The sequence below is a fragment of the Scatophagus argus genome, chromosome 11 (genome assembly GCF_020382885.2).
Source record: "Scatophagus argus isolate fScaArg1 chromosome 11, fScaArg1.pri, whole genome shotgun sequence".
Lineage (NCBI taxonomy): Eukaryota > Metazoa > Chordata > Actinopteri > Scatophagidae > Scatophagus > Scatophagus argus.
In genome coordinates this window covers 7,197,127-7,215,356 of record NC_058503.1, presented here as the reverse complement: position 1 = coordinate 7,215,356, position 18,230 = coordinate 7,197,127, and the positions used below count along the sequence as shown (strand labels likewise).

At 38.2% G+C, this 18,230-nt stretch overlaps 2 protein-coding genes across 3 annotated transcripts; both read right to left on the bottom strand.

The window, feature by feature from the left end:
* Positions 1-982: 982 nt before the first annotated feature.
* Positions 983-3,833, bottom strand: gpr18 (G protein-coupled receptor 18). 2 transcript variants are annotated; one of them, XM_046404426.1, is made up of 2 exons: positions 3,681-3,833; positions 983-2,311 (listed from the first exon to the last, which is right to left on the bottom strand). In XM_046404426.1, the coding sequence occupies exon 2, from the start codon at positions 2,308-2,310 to the stop codon at positions 1,291-1,293; it is 1,020 nt and encodes a 339-aa protein (XP_046260382.1). In that variant the 5' UTR covers position 2,311; positions 3,681-3,833; the 3' UTR covers positions 983-1,290. The 2 variants fall into 2 exon arrangements, with proteins under 2 accessions (XP_046260382.1, XP_046260383.1); XM_046404427.1 differs by having other exon boundaries at positions 983-2,317; positions 3,681-3,815.
* A 3,509-nt stretch (positions 3,834-7,342) lies between these two features.
* On the bottom strand, positions 7,343-12,835 carry gpr183a (G protein-coupled receptor 183a). Its single transcript, XM_046404425.1, has 2 exons — positions 12,602-12,835; positions 7,343-10,854 (listed from the first exon to the last, which is right to left on the bottom strand). Exon 2 carries the CDS (start codon positions 10,829-10,831, stop codon positions 9,692-9,694), a length of 1,140 nt encoding a protein of 379 aa, XP_046260381.1. The 5' UTR covers positions 10,832-10,854; positions 12,602-12,835; the 3' UTR covers positions 7,343-9,691.
* Positions 12,836-18,230: the final 5,395 nt, after the last annotated feature.

Here is an 18,230-nt window from a genome sequence, read left to right as displayed (position 1 = left end):
AGGACACCTATCAAAACCGTTACATTCAAACCTGTGTTTCCCCCCCTTCATTTAAATTAAACAGTCTCTTCATAGAGACAGAACTGTCATGCATTCAGTACCCTCTAACACATCACTTGTCTGTCATTTGAGGAATAAATTGAGGACAAATTGCAGCTTTGCTGTGCTTATACTCACAGCAGAGACCTGACATTAAAGTATCCCTGTGCAGAAAAAGGTTTTCTCTTGGTTAAGGTTGCTTTAAATCTAGTAAATAGCCTCACTGACATCTCTTGAGGATGTTACTGTAAATGCACTTTAAGTGACTGAATCATTTAACATCTAATCAATACGATTCACGTTGCGCCATAAACACACTTTGGTCTGATTCGTGTTTGAGGAAGCTGTTGCGAGTGTAGTTATCAATTTCTCTGTGTTGAGGCAGAAAGGTTATTTCACAGAAAAAATGAAATATTTGCTTTGATAAAGCAAGCTGACATGTGATAAAATTCAAATACAAAAAAGTATGAAGAACTCAAAGGCAGAGAAAGAAAGAGCTTGCAGTATCTTTAAGTAAAGACAGCACTGCTTTGTCTTGCTCTGGCAGGTGGATGGGATCTAGCTGTGCCATGCTGCCATCACCTGGTCGGCAAGTTTACAGCAACTTTCAAGATGCTTGTGAGTGTTATACCGTTTACTGGCCGGTTGAGCTTAAACGCACACTCCACACACATGGCACTGTAAAGTGACACCAGTTATGTGGCATCATGATTTCTTGATGGTTATATTTAAGATATGACACAGAGGTCCTACGGAGGCGAAGTTTCAAATGTGGTGTAGCAACCAAAAGAATAAAAGGCAGCAGCCCTGAAAAACCCACCAACATTTCCTGTAGGTTTTTCCTGTAGGCAATCACCCCCTTGTTGGTTGACGTGTGATGCAGTAACAATGCTGAGTTTCACTGTTAATAACAAAGCAAGCACTGAGATACTTTAGGCTATGGTTTGAATGCTTATGAGCTTTATTTACACCTGCATGTTTCACACCTGAGTCACAGATACCCATGCTTTGTCTGCCAGAGCAAAGACGCGCAGAAAACATCTCAAGTCTCATGGGTGAGTCAATCAGCTCTGAACACAGATGTTTTTGCCACAACAGCAGCACTCCCATACTGTGAGTGTAAATTACACCTTGGAAATTAACTGCAAGTTTTGAGCCTTTTGATAATGAACCATGTATACAGTGATGCATTCAGTGTTACATTGTGCAAAAGACATATAAGCCTGCTGTTCAAGTCTGATGATGGTTGTTTTATATCATTGCGCTAGTCAGGTTGCTCATTGATCGGACACTGCCTGTGTGTGTGTGTCTGCTCTTCCTTCTCACGCTACGCAGGTAGTTCCTGTACAGAATCACGCTGATCACCCTGTCTTGGAACTGCTTCGAGACAATGTAGTACAGGATGATATCTAACACTGTGCTCAGGTTCATTAGGAAGGTGGTGAAGACTGCCCATGTGCTAAACCCTCCGTCTTTGCCTCTCCACACCAGACGGAGCACTAGACACACATGGAAAGGCACGAAACACACCAACACTTGTATAATCAGTGTGATGATAATGCGGATGGACTTTTGCTTCACTTTAGGCTTGAGTTTAGAGGTGCGACCATGGATCAGATTATCCACAATGACAACGTAGCAACCGATCATTATACAAATGGGAACCAGGAAGAAGAAGATGAGCCGAACAAAGTTGACAGGGTTATCTTGGCGCATGTAGATGATGTCTTGCATCTTGATGCAGGTGGTGAAGTTGGAGATGCGATCGGGATCATGATCAGAGAAGAGCAGGGGTACAGTGCAGCCAAGGGTCATGAGCCACACCCCAAGACTTGCCACCACTGTCTTTGGGACGTTCCTCAGCTCTTTGCCATGCTTTGGCTGGACGATGGCCATATAGCGGTCTGCACTGATCAGAGCAAACAGCCACAGAGCCATGCAGGGGTAGAAGATGGTGAGAGCTGCACTGATTCTGCAGAAAAGGTCCCCAAAGGGCCAGTAGTCCTGTTGGTGGTAAACCATTCTGAAGGGAAGCAGCAGGATGAAGGTGAGGTCCACCACCGCCACGTTTATCATGTAGACAGTGACAGAGTTCCTCTTCTTGGTGGTGAGGGCAAATACCCATAAAGCAGTGAGATTGACTATGACTCCTATGATGAAGACGAAGCAGTAAAAGATCAGACCTGCCATGCGGTACTCCACTGGCCCCTGTTCCGGCCTTTCAGAGTCAGACTCCACGGACATGTTGGACAAGTTCAGACTCAAATCCATTCTGAAACTCGCAGAATACAGCAAGGTATTGGTGTTAAAATCCATTGAACATTTCAGTTATCATACTTTTCTGCCCTTTATAGCTCATTTGTGTTCATAATTTGAGTTTAAGTTTTAATAATCAATTCTTGGTGAAAAGTCTTCAATAAAAATAAAAATAAAATTTGGAGGGTTTTGGCTATATGTACAGTCAGGATGAAACTGATTTAGTTCTTCTGTAATTTACTGTCAGCTAAATGGAGAAGTTAAGATGTATTTTTAACAATAGACATTTTTTGACTAAAATAATCAATAATCAGTTTCAAGTTTTCAGTAATTAAGGGAGGAGCAAGACTGAGCAACAGGACTTATTTCTGAACATTATGCAGAACTTTTCCATCACTTGTCCACATGAGTTTGAAATCTAAACAACCAACCAAACAAACACTATAAGAACAGTCAAACGTTGTTTGCTTGAGAGTGAAAAAAAAGAAGAAGAAACAATCAGATTTGCAGAAGAAACACTCTGATTGAATTAGCCAGAGGCTGCTTCTAAATATGCTCATATCCGTATTTCACAATTTTCAGAACCCCCTGCTTGATCATTTGAATACTTATTTTTATAAGCTGCACTGTGCAGCTGCACTATAGGACAGAGGATGACAGACAGGGCGGGTGTCAAGATGTGTCATGCAATAATAATAATTATTGTTAGTAATTTTATAAATTATTAATTATTAGAAAAAAATAATAAACTGGATTAATAAGAAAACAGATAGGAATATACAGTATAATATAGTTTATAGATATAAAGAGGCATCATGATATGCAATGATATATTGATAACTGTGTTTATAATACACAATAATGCTGCATAAATAATCCAGTGCAGATGTCAGGCCTCTTGGATCCTTTGTTTATCAGTTCATCTGGTTGCCTTGCAATTGTTCTTTTTGTACAGTTATGGTTATAGACTTCTGTTCTGAGTGCAATTCAGACAACAAAGTTAAAAATGAATTTGACAAATATTGTTATTGTGATTTTTCTTTAACATATATATTATACAGTAGAGAAAAGTAACTGTAACAAAGTGAAAGTGAAATTTTTTCTTTTGAGAAGAACTGATGCTACGTACTGATAGTAAATCATGTGACTTTTGTGTCTGACATTTATATATTCATTTTCTCCACTGTAATGTCTATTGTGTGTATTTTGAGTTGTGGGAATCCAATTCATTTAAAGCTGCAGAATAAAACCGAACAGTTTGCCTCAAAAGTCGGCACCGGCGCACACATACACCAAGTGACCATAAAACATGTCTGCCAAAAGTACTTTCTTAAAGGTCAAACAGAACAGGTAGCCTTGCCTGAACAATAAAAGACTGCACTTACCACAGAAATCATACAAACATCTTGACAAGCTCGCAACACCAGCTTTATGAAGCAACACAACGATTTATCGGAGCACTCAGCCAAAACAGGGAAGTAAATGCTTTCTCAAAGGGTAATGTGGTGGAAACGGTGGCGAGACTGAGCTCAGTGTAAAGCCCCCATCACTTCCTGTGTCTGTGACTGTGGGCTGCAGTTTCTCTACCTTAGATTCCTTTACAGTATCTGTGTAGTTGGAACACAAAGGGCTACTGCTTTCCACAGTCGGCAATTACACCCCCTTAAAGAAAATGATGTGCCATTAGAAGTGGGAGTGTGTTTGGCAGGCAGAGAGATGGCAGATTTAGGGCGAGTTATTGATTGGAAAAGTGGGGTCTGTCACAGCACATTAGTTCTCAGGGGAGTAATCCACAGCAGGTTGCTGTGAGAAGCATCTGCTGCTGGAGAGAAGTAATTAAAAACAGGATGTTGAGGCAGTTGCCATATAAACAGGAAATAAGACGGTGGTAATAGACACTTCACGCTGATGCCATAAGATGGTTTTACACCACGTCGACTTAATGGATGCAAAGCACATAACTCAGGTGAAAAGCTCAAGGTCAGGCCGGACCTGGACTGAATACAGATTAATGTGCGTGATTAATGTGTGGGAGCTGATAACAACTATGAATTAGGACATTTGGCTCAAAGAACATTGTGCAATCAAAACTTCTTCCCCTCTTCCAACCGGTACTTTCCAACCCCATTATACATTAGATCTTGTAAAATAAAAAGTAAATCATACTTTTCAAAGACTTACAGCATTTCCTCCTTTTGTGCCTTTTGATTGCTTTAATGCAGAGCTTCTTTCCCTGGTCACTATTTTTTTAGTACAATGTTTATATGGAAGCTGCTCATTCGCTCTAATTCTCATTCCTGGGAAATAATTATCTATCTCTTGTCCTCTTGATGTGTCTGAAAAATCTCATACCAGATGGTACTTTGTGTTCATCGCAATATGTTGTTATGACAACAGTCTGTGTGATGTTTTCCTCTCTTTGATACTTGTCATGTGGCTGCCTCAGCAACTCCTCCACTCTATAATACATCTTTTGTCTTTATTCACCTTCATCATAAATTATATAAGTGGATTTCAAGCATTTGAACTTACAGATTTCTATTTTGGCAACATCAGGTTCTGTCTTTTAGTACTTCCCTTAAAGAGATTTCATGCTCTCCCATTATTATTCAGGCAAAAGTACCATTTAAAAAAAATAAAAAAGATGAAGTGATACTCACAGCACATCTGTGAATATATAGGCTTGGTATACAGTGCCATGCCAGTGGAAAGCTTATTTAACTTCCTTTGAAATCACTTCCTTAGCCTGTTTTACACTGTCCTCTAGAGGCCGAAAATGATCACTACAAAACTAACAGAGGTTCAGAGGCTCTCGGTGCCTAAGAACTGACTTATCCTGGAATAATCACATCTCGTTATTAATGCAATTAAGATCAGGCTATTATAACATAATGTATTAAAATATATTTTATCTGTGTCAGTTATTGCATATATTGACATAATAGAATTTTAAGCAACAAAATAAAAAAACAACTCTTGCAATGTCTGCAACATTTTGAGCTTTTCCAAATGCACTTTACATTTTGAGTTGGTGACTGAAATTGTCCACTTTAATTTAAAAGTTAAAGGCCCCCTCCAGACATTTTTAACAGATAAGAAAATACTCATCTTTGAGTAACAACCTCTGTGTGATTATGTTGTTTCCACGAGAAAGTTCAAATGTCATATTCACACATAACAGTTCTTAAAGCTACACCTGCAGCTGCCTACCTCCAGAGTGTATGAGTATGTAAATATTGTTCATTTAAAACACTAGACACAAGTTCAGAACTGGACATGAGGTGTTGGTGCACTGAAGGCTTCAGGTTTCCACATCACACTTGTATAAGTCGCATGTTAGACCACAACTGATTTCCAAACTTATTGCAATGCCAGAAAATCCAACTCATTTGAACTGGTTTAAGGTGAGACACTTTCCTCCTTCAGTAGAAAAAAACAGCCTTCTAGTGTCAAACTCTGCAAAGTCATTCTGCACAGTTAAGGCCCAACTTTTGAGTTGAAGGAGACATTAAGGCAGAAGAAATGCAGAGGAAGTTATTTCAATCAAAACACTAATAACATAATTAGATAAAATAATCAGAATGAATGTACGCCTCAGAAAATGCCATTTTTCAGATATATAATACAGTGTGTTAAGTTCTAAGATGCTTTCAACATAGCAAAGTCCTTTGTAACAGGAGCTTTCCCTTAATCCCCAAAGAAGTCAGGAGATAGAAAAAAAGGGAGTGATAAAGCAGATGGCAATTATAAGTGTGAAAATACAGTGTTCATTGCAATACATGGCAATACTAGCTAGACTATCAGCAAGGGAAATATTTCAGTACAAAAGTGTAAAATAAAGCATATGAGGACATCAACATGGAAATAAACATCTAATAATACCATGTAGTGTGTTATGGTTGATTGCCATGAAGAGTATATTATTTACTGGACTAATATGGCCAGGCGGCAGAGCTTTCAGTGTGTGTGTGTGTGTGTGTGTGTGTGTGTGTCAAGTGTGTCATATGTAACTCTCAACTCAAGTCAAGGCAACTTGAGTTCACTGGCATAATATGTATGTTGACGTTATAATTTCTTACCACACCACCATGAAAATGCACAAGATAGAAAATGATATAATGAAGAGTTAAGAACTGTTGCCACACTGTCAGTTTTGCTTCATTCCCCCGGGTGGAACATGATTCTAATGACTGTCATTAGTTCATACATCTCAGTCCATCATAATGGTAACTCCACTGAAGTACTGTTCTGATAACAATTTTCCTGAGGGTGCCCAGTACAGGTAAAGATTAGTTCACAGAGCTATTGTGATTGATTAGTGTAGCATTTTAGCATGTTAGCATGTTCCCAGCTTGCTAAGTGCAGGAATGAGATCATCAACTAGCCAAGTAGTCTCTTAATCTCCAAGCCTTTTTATTAATCATTTGGTCTATAAAATGTCAATTAAAAAAAAAAACAGTGAAAAAGAAGTTTCTTAAAGCTGAAGTTTTTAACTGTTAGTTGTTATCCAACCAACAGAACAAAACCCCAAAATATTCATCTTGTTGTCTCATAAGGAAATGAACCTCAGTGTACCACATCAACAGATCCTGGCATTAAGGGTGTCATTTAATGTTGATCAATGTCCCACTTGTCGTGTAACAAAAATTACAAGCAGGAAGAACTCTGCTGTCTTTTGTTCACTGTTAGCACATGTTCTGCTGTGTGGTTTTGTTGGAACATCGGGTGTGGTTCTGGTGAACGATGAACTTTGCCAGTATGATGAAGCTGAACTCTGATGAACTTTTGCTTAGCGCTTTGTCTCACTTGCGTTAATCTTTAAGTACCTCTGGTTTCAATGCCATCTGTTGTTGATGTACAAGTGTGATAACACATGAAATAAAACTGAAGTTCATATTTTTCCTTTTTGGTTTTTCCCTTTTGCAAAAGTTTTGCAAGGTTTTTGAAGCTGTAACAAAGGTCTGATCCAGTAGATTTATATCTAAATTTCTCCTCAAGACAAATTTTGTGCACTTTTAATGATATTTGTGTGACTTGAATCTCTTGGTCTCAAGAACAACCGAAATTTGTTTTATTTGTTTCACGTGCCAATTTAACATCAAAAGAACATCTTGGCAACACATAATAAAGCTCCATAATGCGCATCACCCAGCAGCACTGACATCTACACAATAAAAATAAAGAAGTATAAACAGTTTTGTTTTGACAGACTTTTTAACAAAAGGCGCACTTGTGCTTTCACATCTCACACATCTGCACACATTTTCACACACTCACATGCAAGCACTCCTTGGTAAACGGCAGCCATGTACCTCTGTTAACCCCTGTTTTACGCCTTGTTTAAATTTTACCACGCCTTAGCCATGATACAGTTGTGCTGTTTTTTTTGTTTTTTTTGGTTTGTTTTTTTAATATTTAAATTGGGATAAGTTATGTGTGAATGTATTCATTAAAGCCAAACATTTAAATTATACAGTAATGGATTTTCTAACTGCAGCTGTGGGATCCAGGTTACAAAAATGATTCCATGGCCTTCTAAGTGGAGAAATGGATGAGACAAAAAATGGTTCACTGTAAGCAGGCCAATTTGGTGTGCCTGAGCACAAATGATGTGCGAGAAAAAAATAATTATATAACCAGTAGATCAAGTTGAACAATGAGGATACTGAGTGCAGCAGGAAGTCCAGGGCTTAAGGTTACATGAAATTATTATTAAATCTGATAACAAAAATAGAAAATGTGAAGTGAAACATTTTGATTGTTTGAAAATCTTCAACAACTCTAAAGACTGAATCATTTTACAGACAAATATTTATTTGTTTTTATGAGCTGAGAGGGATATTTGGAGGTATAGAGAAGAGGCTGGAAGAGCAGACATTACAGTTTATACCCGCTACATTCCTTTGCTGTCTTAACTAAAACAAAAAAAAGAAAAAGCCAAAATGGATAACCGATCTATTGTTTTTGCAAATAAAACCTTATCCTCTGATAACTTAAATATATCAACAGACCTAGCTTTCTGGACCAATGAAATGACACCTGATATTCATATGCATTTTGTCACCGTTATCTCAAAAAATATTAAAACCTAAACAGCAAAAATGCTAAATAATACTTTGGCAACATTTCAAAAATAAGAATCTACAGCCTACTTAGGTTGCACTGTGGAGTTTTAGACCTCCAACAGAGCCACAGAGCTACTTTTTGACGAGCAGGTTCTTGTTTTGCTCATCTTGTCAGCATGCACATAAATGATGCAATTATACATTCCTGCCAATGGATTCACACTGCTGCACTGATCTACAAATGGTTGTAACACAGCAAGATTTGCAGCAGTGCAACAGACAAGTAGGAAGGATGTAAGAACACTGCAGTAAGAACACTGCAAGCTTGTAACACAAAGCTGGATTTCAAATACTTACAAACTGAGCTTCGCAAATGTTTTATGAGTGAAATACACTCGACATGTTTGTTAAACCTCAAGAGCACACACAATGCATTATTGTGAGTAACACTGAATCCAAGCATAGCTTTTGTTTGTTTACAAGAAAGCTCCACAGAGTCCCTGTAGATTAAACAACATCACAGACCCCATCCACTTTTATTGCAAGGAAATTAAAGTTTAAGCAGACAAATCTGTGGTGCTTTGCAAAGAAATTAAAGTTAATTAGTTAGCAGGCAGGTGAGATAGTAAGTGTACAGTTCATCCATTTTCCTGAGACACAATTGTGTGCTGAACTGAAACTTGAGGGAAACAAAACCTGAGAGTTTGAGTCTGAGCTCATATCTACTTCCAGCTCAACATCTCAGTTCAACGCTGAGAGTAACACTGTCATTATTCGGTTTCAAATATTAAATTGCTGCTTTCAAATATATTCAGGCTAGCATACTGCTTTTAAGAATATAACTTTTCACAAGCTGTACATGAGAGCACTTTCTGTCAATGTCTCTTTCAGCTCTCAGTCTGCCAATCATCTGATCGTCCACTTCCAACATGCTCTCATCAAATACTCAGCCTATGGGCAGGAGACAGCATCTATCTTTCTTCTCTTAGCTGCACTAATCTCTACTTTTCTGAGTAATTCTCTAAGGTTAATTAGTAAATACATAAACTCAGGAAGTGCTGTATTTTCCTTCTTCAAATTCCTCCTGTCCTTCCTCCAGAGTTCTCCTGTCGAGGATCTTTTGATACCGGGACCGGGGAAACTAATTTCGTTCCACCTCATGTTTCTACATGTGTGAAATGACAATAAAGCTCCTTGAATCCTTGAATAAGCTAATTTGGTCCAGAAGAGCTGAAGGTCTGCTTCCTGGAGTCTCTGCCTTAAGCCTGAACCACATCGTGATGTAAAAGGTCCTTCATCATGTGTAACTGTTGGTGTGTCATTACATTCATTTACTCATGGCGCAGTCCTCTCCTTTCAGTGAGTCTCTCACTCGTTGTACCTATAGTAGAACTGTTGAATTGGATCTTGTTGCATTCGATAGCATCCTTAGAGGATTCGTCAGGTGATGTCTTCACTGCACTGGAGAAGGATATGCTGACCTGTAGCTTCAGCAGCCTCAGAAGTTTCCTCTTGTAGCCCTTACAGGCAAAGAAGTAAATAAAAGGATCCAAACAGGAGTTGAGGTTCATCAGACACACAGTGACGTGCAGGGACACCTGAAAGGCTGTGAGTTCAGCGCAGTCAGGGCGCGACGTCAGCTTGCGGATCATGTACTGCAGTAGATCAATATGATAGGGGCTGTAGCAGACAACAAACACCAGGGATACACAGCAGATCACACCAATGGCCTTGCGGCTCCGGCCAGACTTTTCTGTCAAATGGTTATTCTTGGCTACGAGATGCAGTTTGGTGCACAAGACAGAGTAACACACAAGTATGGTCACCACAGGGATGACATAACCAAGGAAGACAGCACCAATCAGTATAGTAGCAATGTTTTCAACTTTGTCAAAGTTTGGGTATTCCATACAGGTGATGTAGCCATCAGACTCAGTGTTGGTCAAAGGCATGCCCAGCAGAGGAAGGGTCTGTGCCAGGACTAATAGCCATACAGCAATACATATATAACGCACGTTGCTGACCTTCCTGAATCGGGCGAAGGGAAGCGGCAGGACCACAGCAATGAAACGGTCTATGCTGAGGCAGGTCATGAAATTAACCCCCGCATAGGTGTTGATATAGAAGATGAGGCCTGAGATCTTGCACATCACATCACCAAGAGGCCAGTGGAAGCCCATCGCATAGTAGGCAATCCTCACAGGTAGAGACAGTGCAAACAGGATGTCAGAAATTACCAGGTTGAGAGAGTACAGGGTGGTGGAGTTGATCTTCTTCAGATTGGGACGGATGACGTGGAGTGCGAGGCAGTTACCGAACAGTCCCACAAAGAACACAATGGAGTAGACAAGAGGCATGAGGACCCTTGCATATTCTCGGTGAGCATACAGGGTGTCACAGGTAGGTGTCAAACTTGAGCCATTGCTGGTGGACGAGGAGGTCAAGGTTGAGGGCACAGTGGTAGAACCCATCTCGGTATTTTAGGAACCAGTAACTGCAAGAAGGAAAATAAAATGTGTTAATAATTTGGTTGGTTTCATTTCTTTTCTTTCTCCTTTTCTAAAGGTTTGCCTATGTTGAAATGAAACTCTTTTGTCTCGCACAACCCTGGCACAAGAGCTTGCGCAGGTTCACAATTATAACACCTTGCTTTCAAAAAGGAAGTAAAAGAAGTCTCAGCATTTCTGGTTACTCCAGGCACTTACTGGCAGTTTCATAAAAAGCTGATATTGTCTCTGTGTAATTGTCTCCTTGACTTCTAATAATTTCTAAAATATGCAAAACATGATTGTGGTTATTTCAGCCTTTACTGAAAGGCCTTGTGAAAAAATGGTTTATGGTTTATAATTTAGTTTATTTATGGTTTATGTGGAAGGATAATGTTTTACCACCAGCTACATGAAAAAAATTGTAGTTTCAAACAGGTGCAGTCCCAACTGATTTGATAGCCAACAGTCAGGGTATGTGAGGCAGGCTGTCCAGTAGTAGAAGTTGTTTTTGCAGTGTATAGTGCCACTCTGTGGTTCATTCTGAGCATAGCCCAGCTGAGAGACAAGAGACAAAGCTCTGCCTTCACTTTTATCTCGGGCTCAACAATCAAGAACCCAAACTTCTTAAAAGAAAGTGTGAAGATAAAAAAGTCAAATGTCAAGATTAAAAAGATAGAGAAGGTCTGATGTCCTCTTTTGTCTGACTGAACCTGTATGCTTTCATCTACATTTTTAGCTTTTCATTCTGTAGTTTGACATCTGAAGTCGTATTTTATTACTTGAACACCAAAGTATCATTCAGATAGTCCTGACTACGTGTTCAACCTGTTTACACATGAAGATAACAATGCAGGACTTAGTAAAATATGCAATCCTCAATAACTACTCACTCTACTCACACTCATGTAGACATTTGACTCACAGGACTTAGCAGTTCTTTTTTCCCTGTTGTTTGTGGTTAAAAGTGACATGAAGGAAGTCTGTGAACAATAACAGGGCTTTATACTCAGATAATGAATGCAGCTGCTGCACTCTTACACCTACACTACAAAACAAGTTGGTGTTGAGAGACGTCCTTGCATAGGAGGAAGTTGGCTTCCCCAGGGTACTTGGCCTTAGAATGGCAGCCAGTTGGAAAGTCAATTTGTTTGAGACAAAATGATAGCCCACTCAAGCACATGGTGCAGTGAAGAAACACATTTCCTGACCCATTAACATAAGGAAAATGGTATTTGGAACAAACATGCAGCAACACACTTGGGTGTAGCTATTTGAAAATAAATCTGTTAATATGTTGAAAACAGACTTTGTGGGGTTTTTTTTGATAACAGTCAAACTATTGTGAAACTGTGAGTGCCGTAACTGCGACTGATTGCTTTCACTCTGATAAAAATAGGTACTTTTAGTGATGAATTCCCCTAGAATAATGTGCTGCCATTTCATAATCTAATAATCATTATGATAAACTGTAGAGAATATAGCCTGTAAAAGTATAATACTTTCCATCTGAAAATGCCATTCTGTAGTTTAGAGGCAAATTTAGTTTATCAATAGTTTTGCAAAAGTAAATTTCAGACACTTGTATGTAGTAGATAACCAACATTGGAATACGGCACATTTTTCACAGGTCCTTAAACTGCAACTGAAACAGCTGTATATATTATCCAAATCCCTTATCCAACACAATATCCCATCTATGTTGAATGATTCCCCCTGACCCTAAAAGAAATACAGTTTGAGTAGGAAACTTACCACAATGATGGAATACGTTTTTCTTGGTATATAGTGGAGTCACATTGATCCCGAAGACTTGATGCTTCTTATATAAAAAAGTTTATCTTAGTTTTAAGGTCCTGTCCTGGTGGTACTACAATCGCGCTGCCCTGACTGAGAGCAGCATGACATACAGAAATCACTATCTGCTGCCAGTAACCATAGTGACAAAATATCCTGTAGCTCTCTCTCTCTCTCTCTCTCTCTCTCTCTCTCTCTCTCTCTCTCTCTCTCTCCTATATGTGTCTCTGTACCTTGTTCCCTTTCAAACATGCGATCTCTCAGCACGCACTTTTGAAACACCCACTGATTGCACCCAATGAGTGTCCAACGTCATGTGATACTAAACTGACGTATATAACATTTCATTTGGTCTTTTTGATTGATAAAACTGCAGGGGTTGAGCCATCTGTGACATATTTTAGGAAAAGGTTTCAGACGATATGCCATGTGAGCACTCTAGGGAGGATGTGGCTTCAGCTGCACAGAAGAGGCCATCCACACATATTTATCAGACACCATAGCTAATGCCAAAGCTACTATTCACTAAATAGTCTTTACATCCCAGTTTTCTCTAAGATCTATAATTCAAATTCAGATTCTTCTTGACTTTCAGATCATTTTCCCTGTAGACTACGTGAACGAGTGAAAGCAAAAAAGAGGAACTTCCCCTTTCCTCCAGAAACACCTTTGTTTTGATGTTTTGAGCTCGCAGTGACTTTAAGAAAAGCAGTGCAGTATATGACTCATTTTGCCACCAAGATTTTCTTCTGAAGGACATATAAGATTACTGATCATTTGTTTACAAGAAATGAGTGTCACTTGTGTCATATCAATATTTCTTTCCTCCCAGAATCTCTGGGGACTTGTTGTGAGACCCTCAGCCAAAAGCATAGTGATTTAAGGCGTAGGAGTAGCAGGGCACTGTAACAGCATAGTTACAACACAGCTTTGTGGTGGGACATCAGAGAACATCTTAAAAGTAGGATATGGTCAGGCCTTGACGTGCAAGGAAGATAAGGCAATAATAGGTTACCCTTTCAAAATGTTTCATTCATTCATTTAGTCTCAGTGTTTCTTGTTAAAAAAAGTATCTGTGTGCAAAGTAGAAACCTACCTGCTCACAATACTTAAACAAGAGGGTTTATTTTTTACATACATACACACATGTTTTGTGTACTAACTGTTATCCTGTGGTTTTCACACATTTGAGTATTACTTTCTACTACACATTTTCAGTTACAGGATGTACACTCTGATGGCACCTGTATGGTGGCATGTATAAAGATTTGCTCAAACATTTTGCTTTTTCAGTCACTCCACTGATTTCTCAGGGAAAGTCCAAGCAAACTGCTACAGTAACTATTTCACTGTATGGGGAATGTGAAGATTGTGCTTATACTTAAATGCTGCTGAATACAAATAAAATACAAGAACTGTATACTGTTTTTTTTTTTTTTTTTGTTGACCACAAGCTTCCTTTGTTCAAAACAAGTCCGGCGGCGAGGCAGAGGAAGCAGTTAAACTTCCTCATGGCCTGGCCTTGTGAATCTGACTCACTGGGCACCAGACGGCTAGAACACACCCATAGCTGACAAGCATGGTATTCTCCCATGGCTATTCATAGAAGACAATGGGACAGAATACCAAAGTAAAGGCACTTTCTGCAACTTTACACTACGTTCTTGTTATTATTGGGATTGTATTTTCGAACGAAGATATAAACCAATTATTATGATCATAATGCCAATAAATAAATTAATAAATCCAATTATAATCCAATTATAAAAATAATTGTGCAGAACCTGAAGACAACTGTGAGACACTTAGAGATTTCTCAGAGCTTTTGATAATGATCAGCATTCAGAACATCCTGTGTATAATAAAGGAAGTAATGAGAGAGAAACTTCAAAAAGGATATCCTCTTGAGTTGTATCTGTTGAAACATACATTAATCTGCCATGTTGTAACCTTCAACAGATGCTCTAATGTACAGGTGCTCTAAGAATCAGAATCCTTGCCATGAGTTTGTCCAGAAGGTGAACCGAACAATGACCAGTTCAGAAGAGTTGTAACTGTGGTGCTTTATTCTATTACACTGCTGTTCCATGTATTTATTTTATCTTTATATTTAATTTGAATATGATTCCATAGTACTTATTTATATTATATTTATATGCATAAGTTTGATCATTATGTGACACTGCTGGCTGGGGGGAATAAATCTCAGCAGTACTTTTTTTCTGTGGTACGGTACCAAGAGGACACATGCCTATGTGTTGTTCTTTAAGTTAAGGTAGTAATTTTAATTTATACTCACTACTTATCTCTACCATATCTCATAAATTTAGTTTGGTGCTTATTGTAGTCAGTGTAACATAAACAGTACAACTATGTTATCTACATGGAAATCAATAAAATGCAAATAATATGATAACAGGCTGCTGTTTCTTAGTGTGTGGTTAAGATAAGATTGCAAAAGTTGTACAGGAAACTTGTGTGGCTGTTCTTCTAACTTCTTCTTCTTCCAAAAAAAAAAAAAAAAAAAAAACTCATGTTGGTTGGGCAACAGAAAACAAGTCTGACTGCTTAACCGGTGGCATTTAATGCTTCTATTTTTTTTTTTTTTTTTTTTTTTTTTTTTTTTTTGCAACCATCAAATTATAGAATATAACTCTTTTGTGTTTTATATTTGACTTAATTTTCACTTTCTAACCAAATGAAACATCATGATTTTGTAAGGTTTGGTGTTAGTGCGGTTAGATTATATAGGACACTGACATATTTTTGTCTTGATCTGCACTGCAGCCTCCATTTGATTTAAACTAAAACAGGATTCAGTTATATATTAATTTTTATGAAATGTTCAGAAATTGTAGCCCTTTTTATACAAAGTGCCTATATGCCTACAGAGGTCCTCCATGAGTTTAACTTCATAGTCACATTGTTTCACTTGAAATTCAAAAAAATGCATGATACATGATCCCAAAAAAACTCTGCCCAATAGCTGTCTCAGAGATCATATGTCTGCAGTGACGTTTACAGCAAAAGACATTTTTTAGTGATTAGTTTGTAATATTGTGCTACTGCTGCATTGTGTGAAGCTCTATTTGGCTGGTTATCAAATAATATATCATTTCAAATAGTCAACCCTGCAACAATTTTTGAGGATAGAACCTGGAGTACAATTAAAATACCACATAGCCCAAAATTTCCTCTTTCCCCCTATTTCCTCATTGTACAATACTTTACATGTAAGGACATTATTATCTGAAACCAGTGACTTCTTCTCAGACAAACAGTGCACTCTCCTGGCAAGAGTACACCAGCTGGTGAGGTTCACATCACTTACAGTGGGTTCAAGGAAAACAGAATAGGTCAAAGATGACATGTTTATGGTACACTTAGACTTGTGCTGTAACTTCAGTAAGTCATGGGATGGCAGCAATGCCTCTTCTGCTCTGTTGTGGGCAAATCTCCTTCAGACAACTTGAAAATAGGACTGCAGACAAAAGCCCTACAGATGTTGTGTTACTGTTGTCCACACATTTTATTTCAAATGATAATTCTTATACATAACTGGAAATCACATTAAGTTTATCCTCTCCAAAAAATGAACTACAAAACTAGTACTAACTAGCACAAAAGGGAATCACTCCGTTTACTCTCATCAACCACATAAAAAAACAAAAAACAAAAACACATACATATGTTGGCATATCAGCAATTATATAGAGACTTCAATCAAAGACTGTCTACCTACACAACAATCACTCTATCGCACATCAATGCATTTTTTTAGTGATCAAGTGAGCAAAAAATAGAAATGAAATAAAATTAAAAATAAGTATTATAACAAAAACAACTCCTATAACGTGCGACAAAACAATTATCGGCGCCAACCAACCAATGCGTTAATGCAATAATAATGCTCGACCCTACTTTTAACATGTTCAATTATGAACAGCAGATGTTGAATTCAAAACAAAGTGACTGACATATAGAGTCAAACCAGCATTTGCGTTCGCATTCATGCCTACTGTTAGGAATGTGTATTCTGGTCTGTGTGTTTTTCGCTCCTCCCCTACCTTTCCCTGAAAGTTTGGTTGTTTACCTGCTTGACCAATCTGAAGCAGAGCTGGACAAGCCTTGTCAGTCTTCCAGTCATCTTTCCTCCTGTGCATCTGTCCTGTATCATCTGCCAATCTACTCAACTACGTACTGCCACAATTTAAGGACCAGTCTTCTCTCTCTGCCTTCTCTTGATTGTTCTGTCAAACTTCCATTTGATTCGAACTTATCTGTTGGTTGACCACATGCACTCACCTGTCTATCAGCCCCTGTGTAAGAATTAAGACTTTGAAATTTATCTTTTGTTTTTTGAATCTTGTAAACAGTGTATGGAGTTTGTTATTTGTAAGTAAAGTCTTCTCTTTGGTTATGTCTGTTGTGAACATCTACTTATCTGGGGTTCTAGTCTTTTGGTTAACCAACACCTATAGGCAATTCAAAGTCAAATGTTAAGTTAACCTGCATGTTTTTGAGTTGTGGGAGGAAGCCGGTGTACCCAGAGGTACCACACGTACACGCACAAAGAAGAACATTTGCATAAATGCGTCGTGGAAAATATTGTGATGTGCACAATTCCCATAAGGTGCTTAAAATGTAGCTAATACCAAGTTGTGGCAATAGCTGTCTGGTCATTTCAGGATTTGGAGAGGACAAGAGGACCCAATCTTGTATGGAAAAGTGAAATAATGTGGTTCATTCATTCGCTGTTCTTGATGTCTGTCTTTAATGATCACCTTAACCCCAACCCTTCAAAACAAATGAATGAACAAGATTTGTCCCATACTGGGGTAGATTTATCAATTAGTTATGTTATCTATCGTATTCCAGTAATTATTGACACCTTAACTCTCTTTTGATAGGATGAAATGAGACCAGATGAACAGCCATTCTGAACAGCGTTTCAGTGTGATGTATCAAACAGAAAAATACACCGACAGATGACAGACAGATTCTTTAGATACAATATATTCAAGAATTAGTTGCAGTAGTTCATGGCTAATGCTACAGTAATGTTAATAAACTTGAAACAGCCTATTTCCTGTTGGAAACCAAACAACTTTTAGTGTGCACAACAGCCTAATTACCACCAATGTAGGAGGGTCAGAAAAGAAAGAAAATATGTTTCACTTTATCTAAGTGTTTAAGTTCACTGAAATGAATCATTCCTTGCTGTAGATATTGAAGAAACTCTTAGAGACCCAGTGTGTAGGGTTTAAGAGCAACTAAAATTGCTGGCATTGAGCATTGAAAAAGATTCATGTTGATATTAGATAATCCTGTCATTGCGCAAAATATTCCCATAGCCTGGTGAATGAGTCCTTGTATTAATGTAATGTGTAACTGGTTAGTAGAAAATTAACTGAAACATACAAAACATCAACGTGATACAGTGTGATTCAGTAAGGACCGTAATTTAAACATATCTTAAAATTACCATAAACAACTCTCAATTTAGACACACTAGTTGAAATAAATGGATTCAAGCCAGTTTTGTCTCATATATATACTGTATATAGATATGTACATACCTCATAGG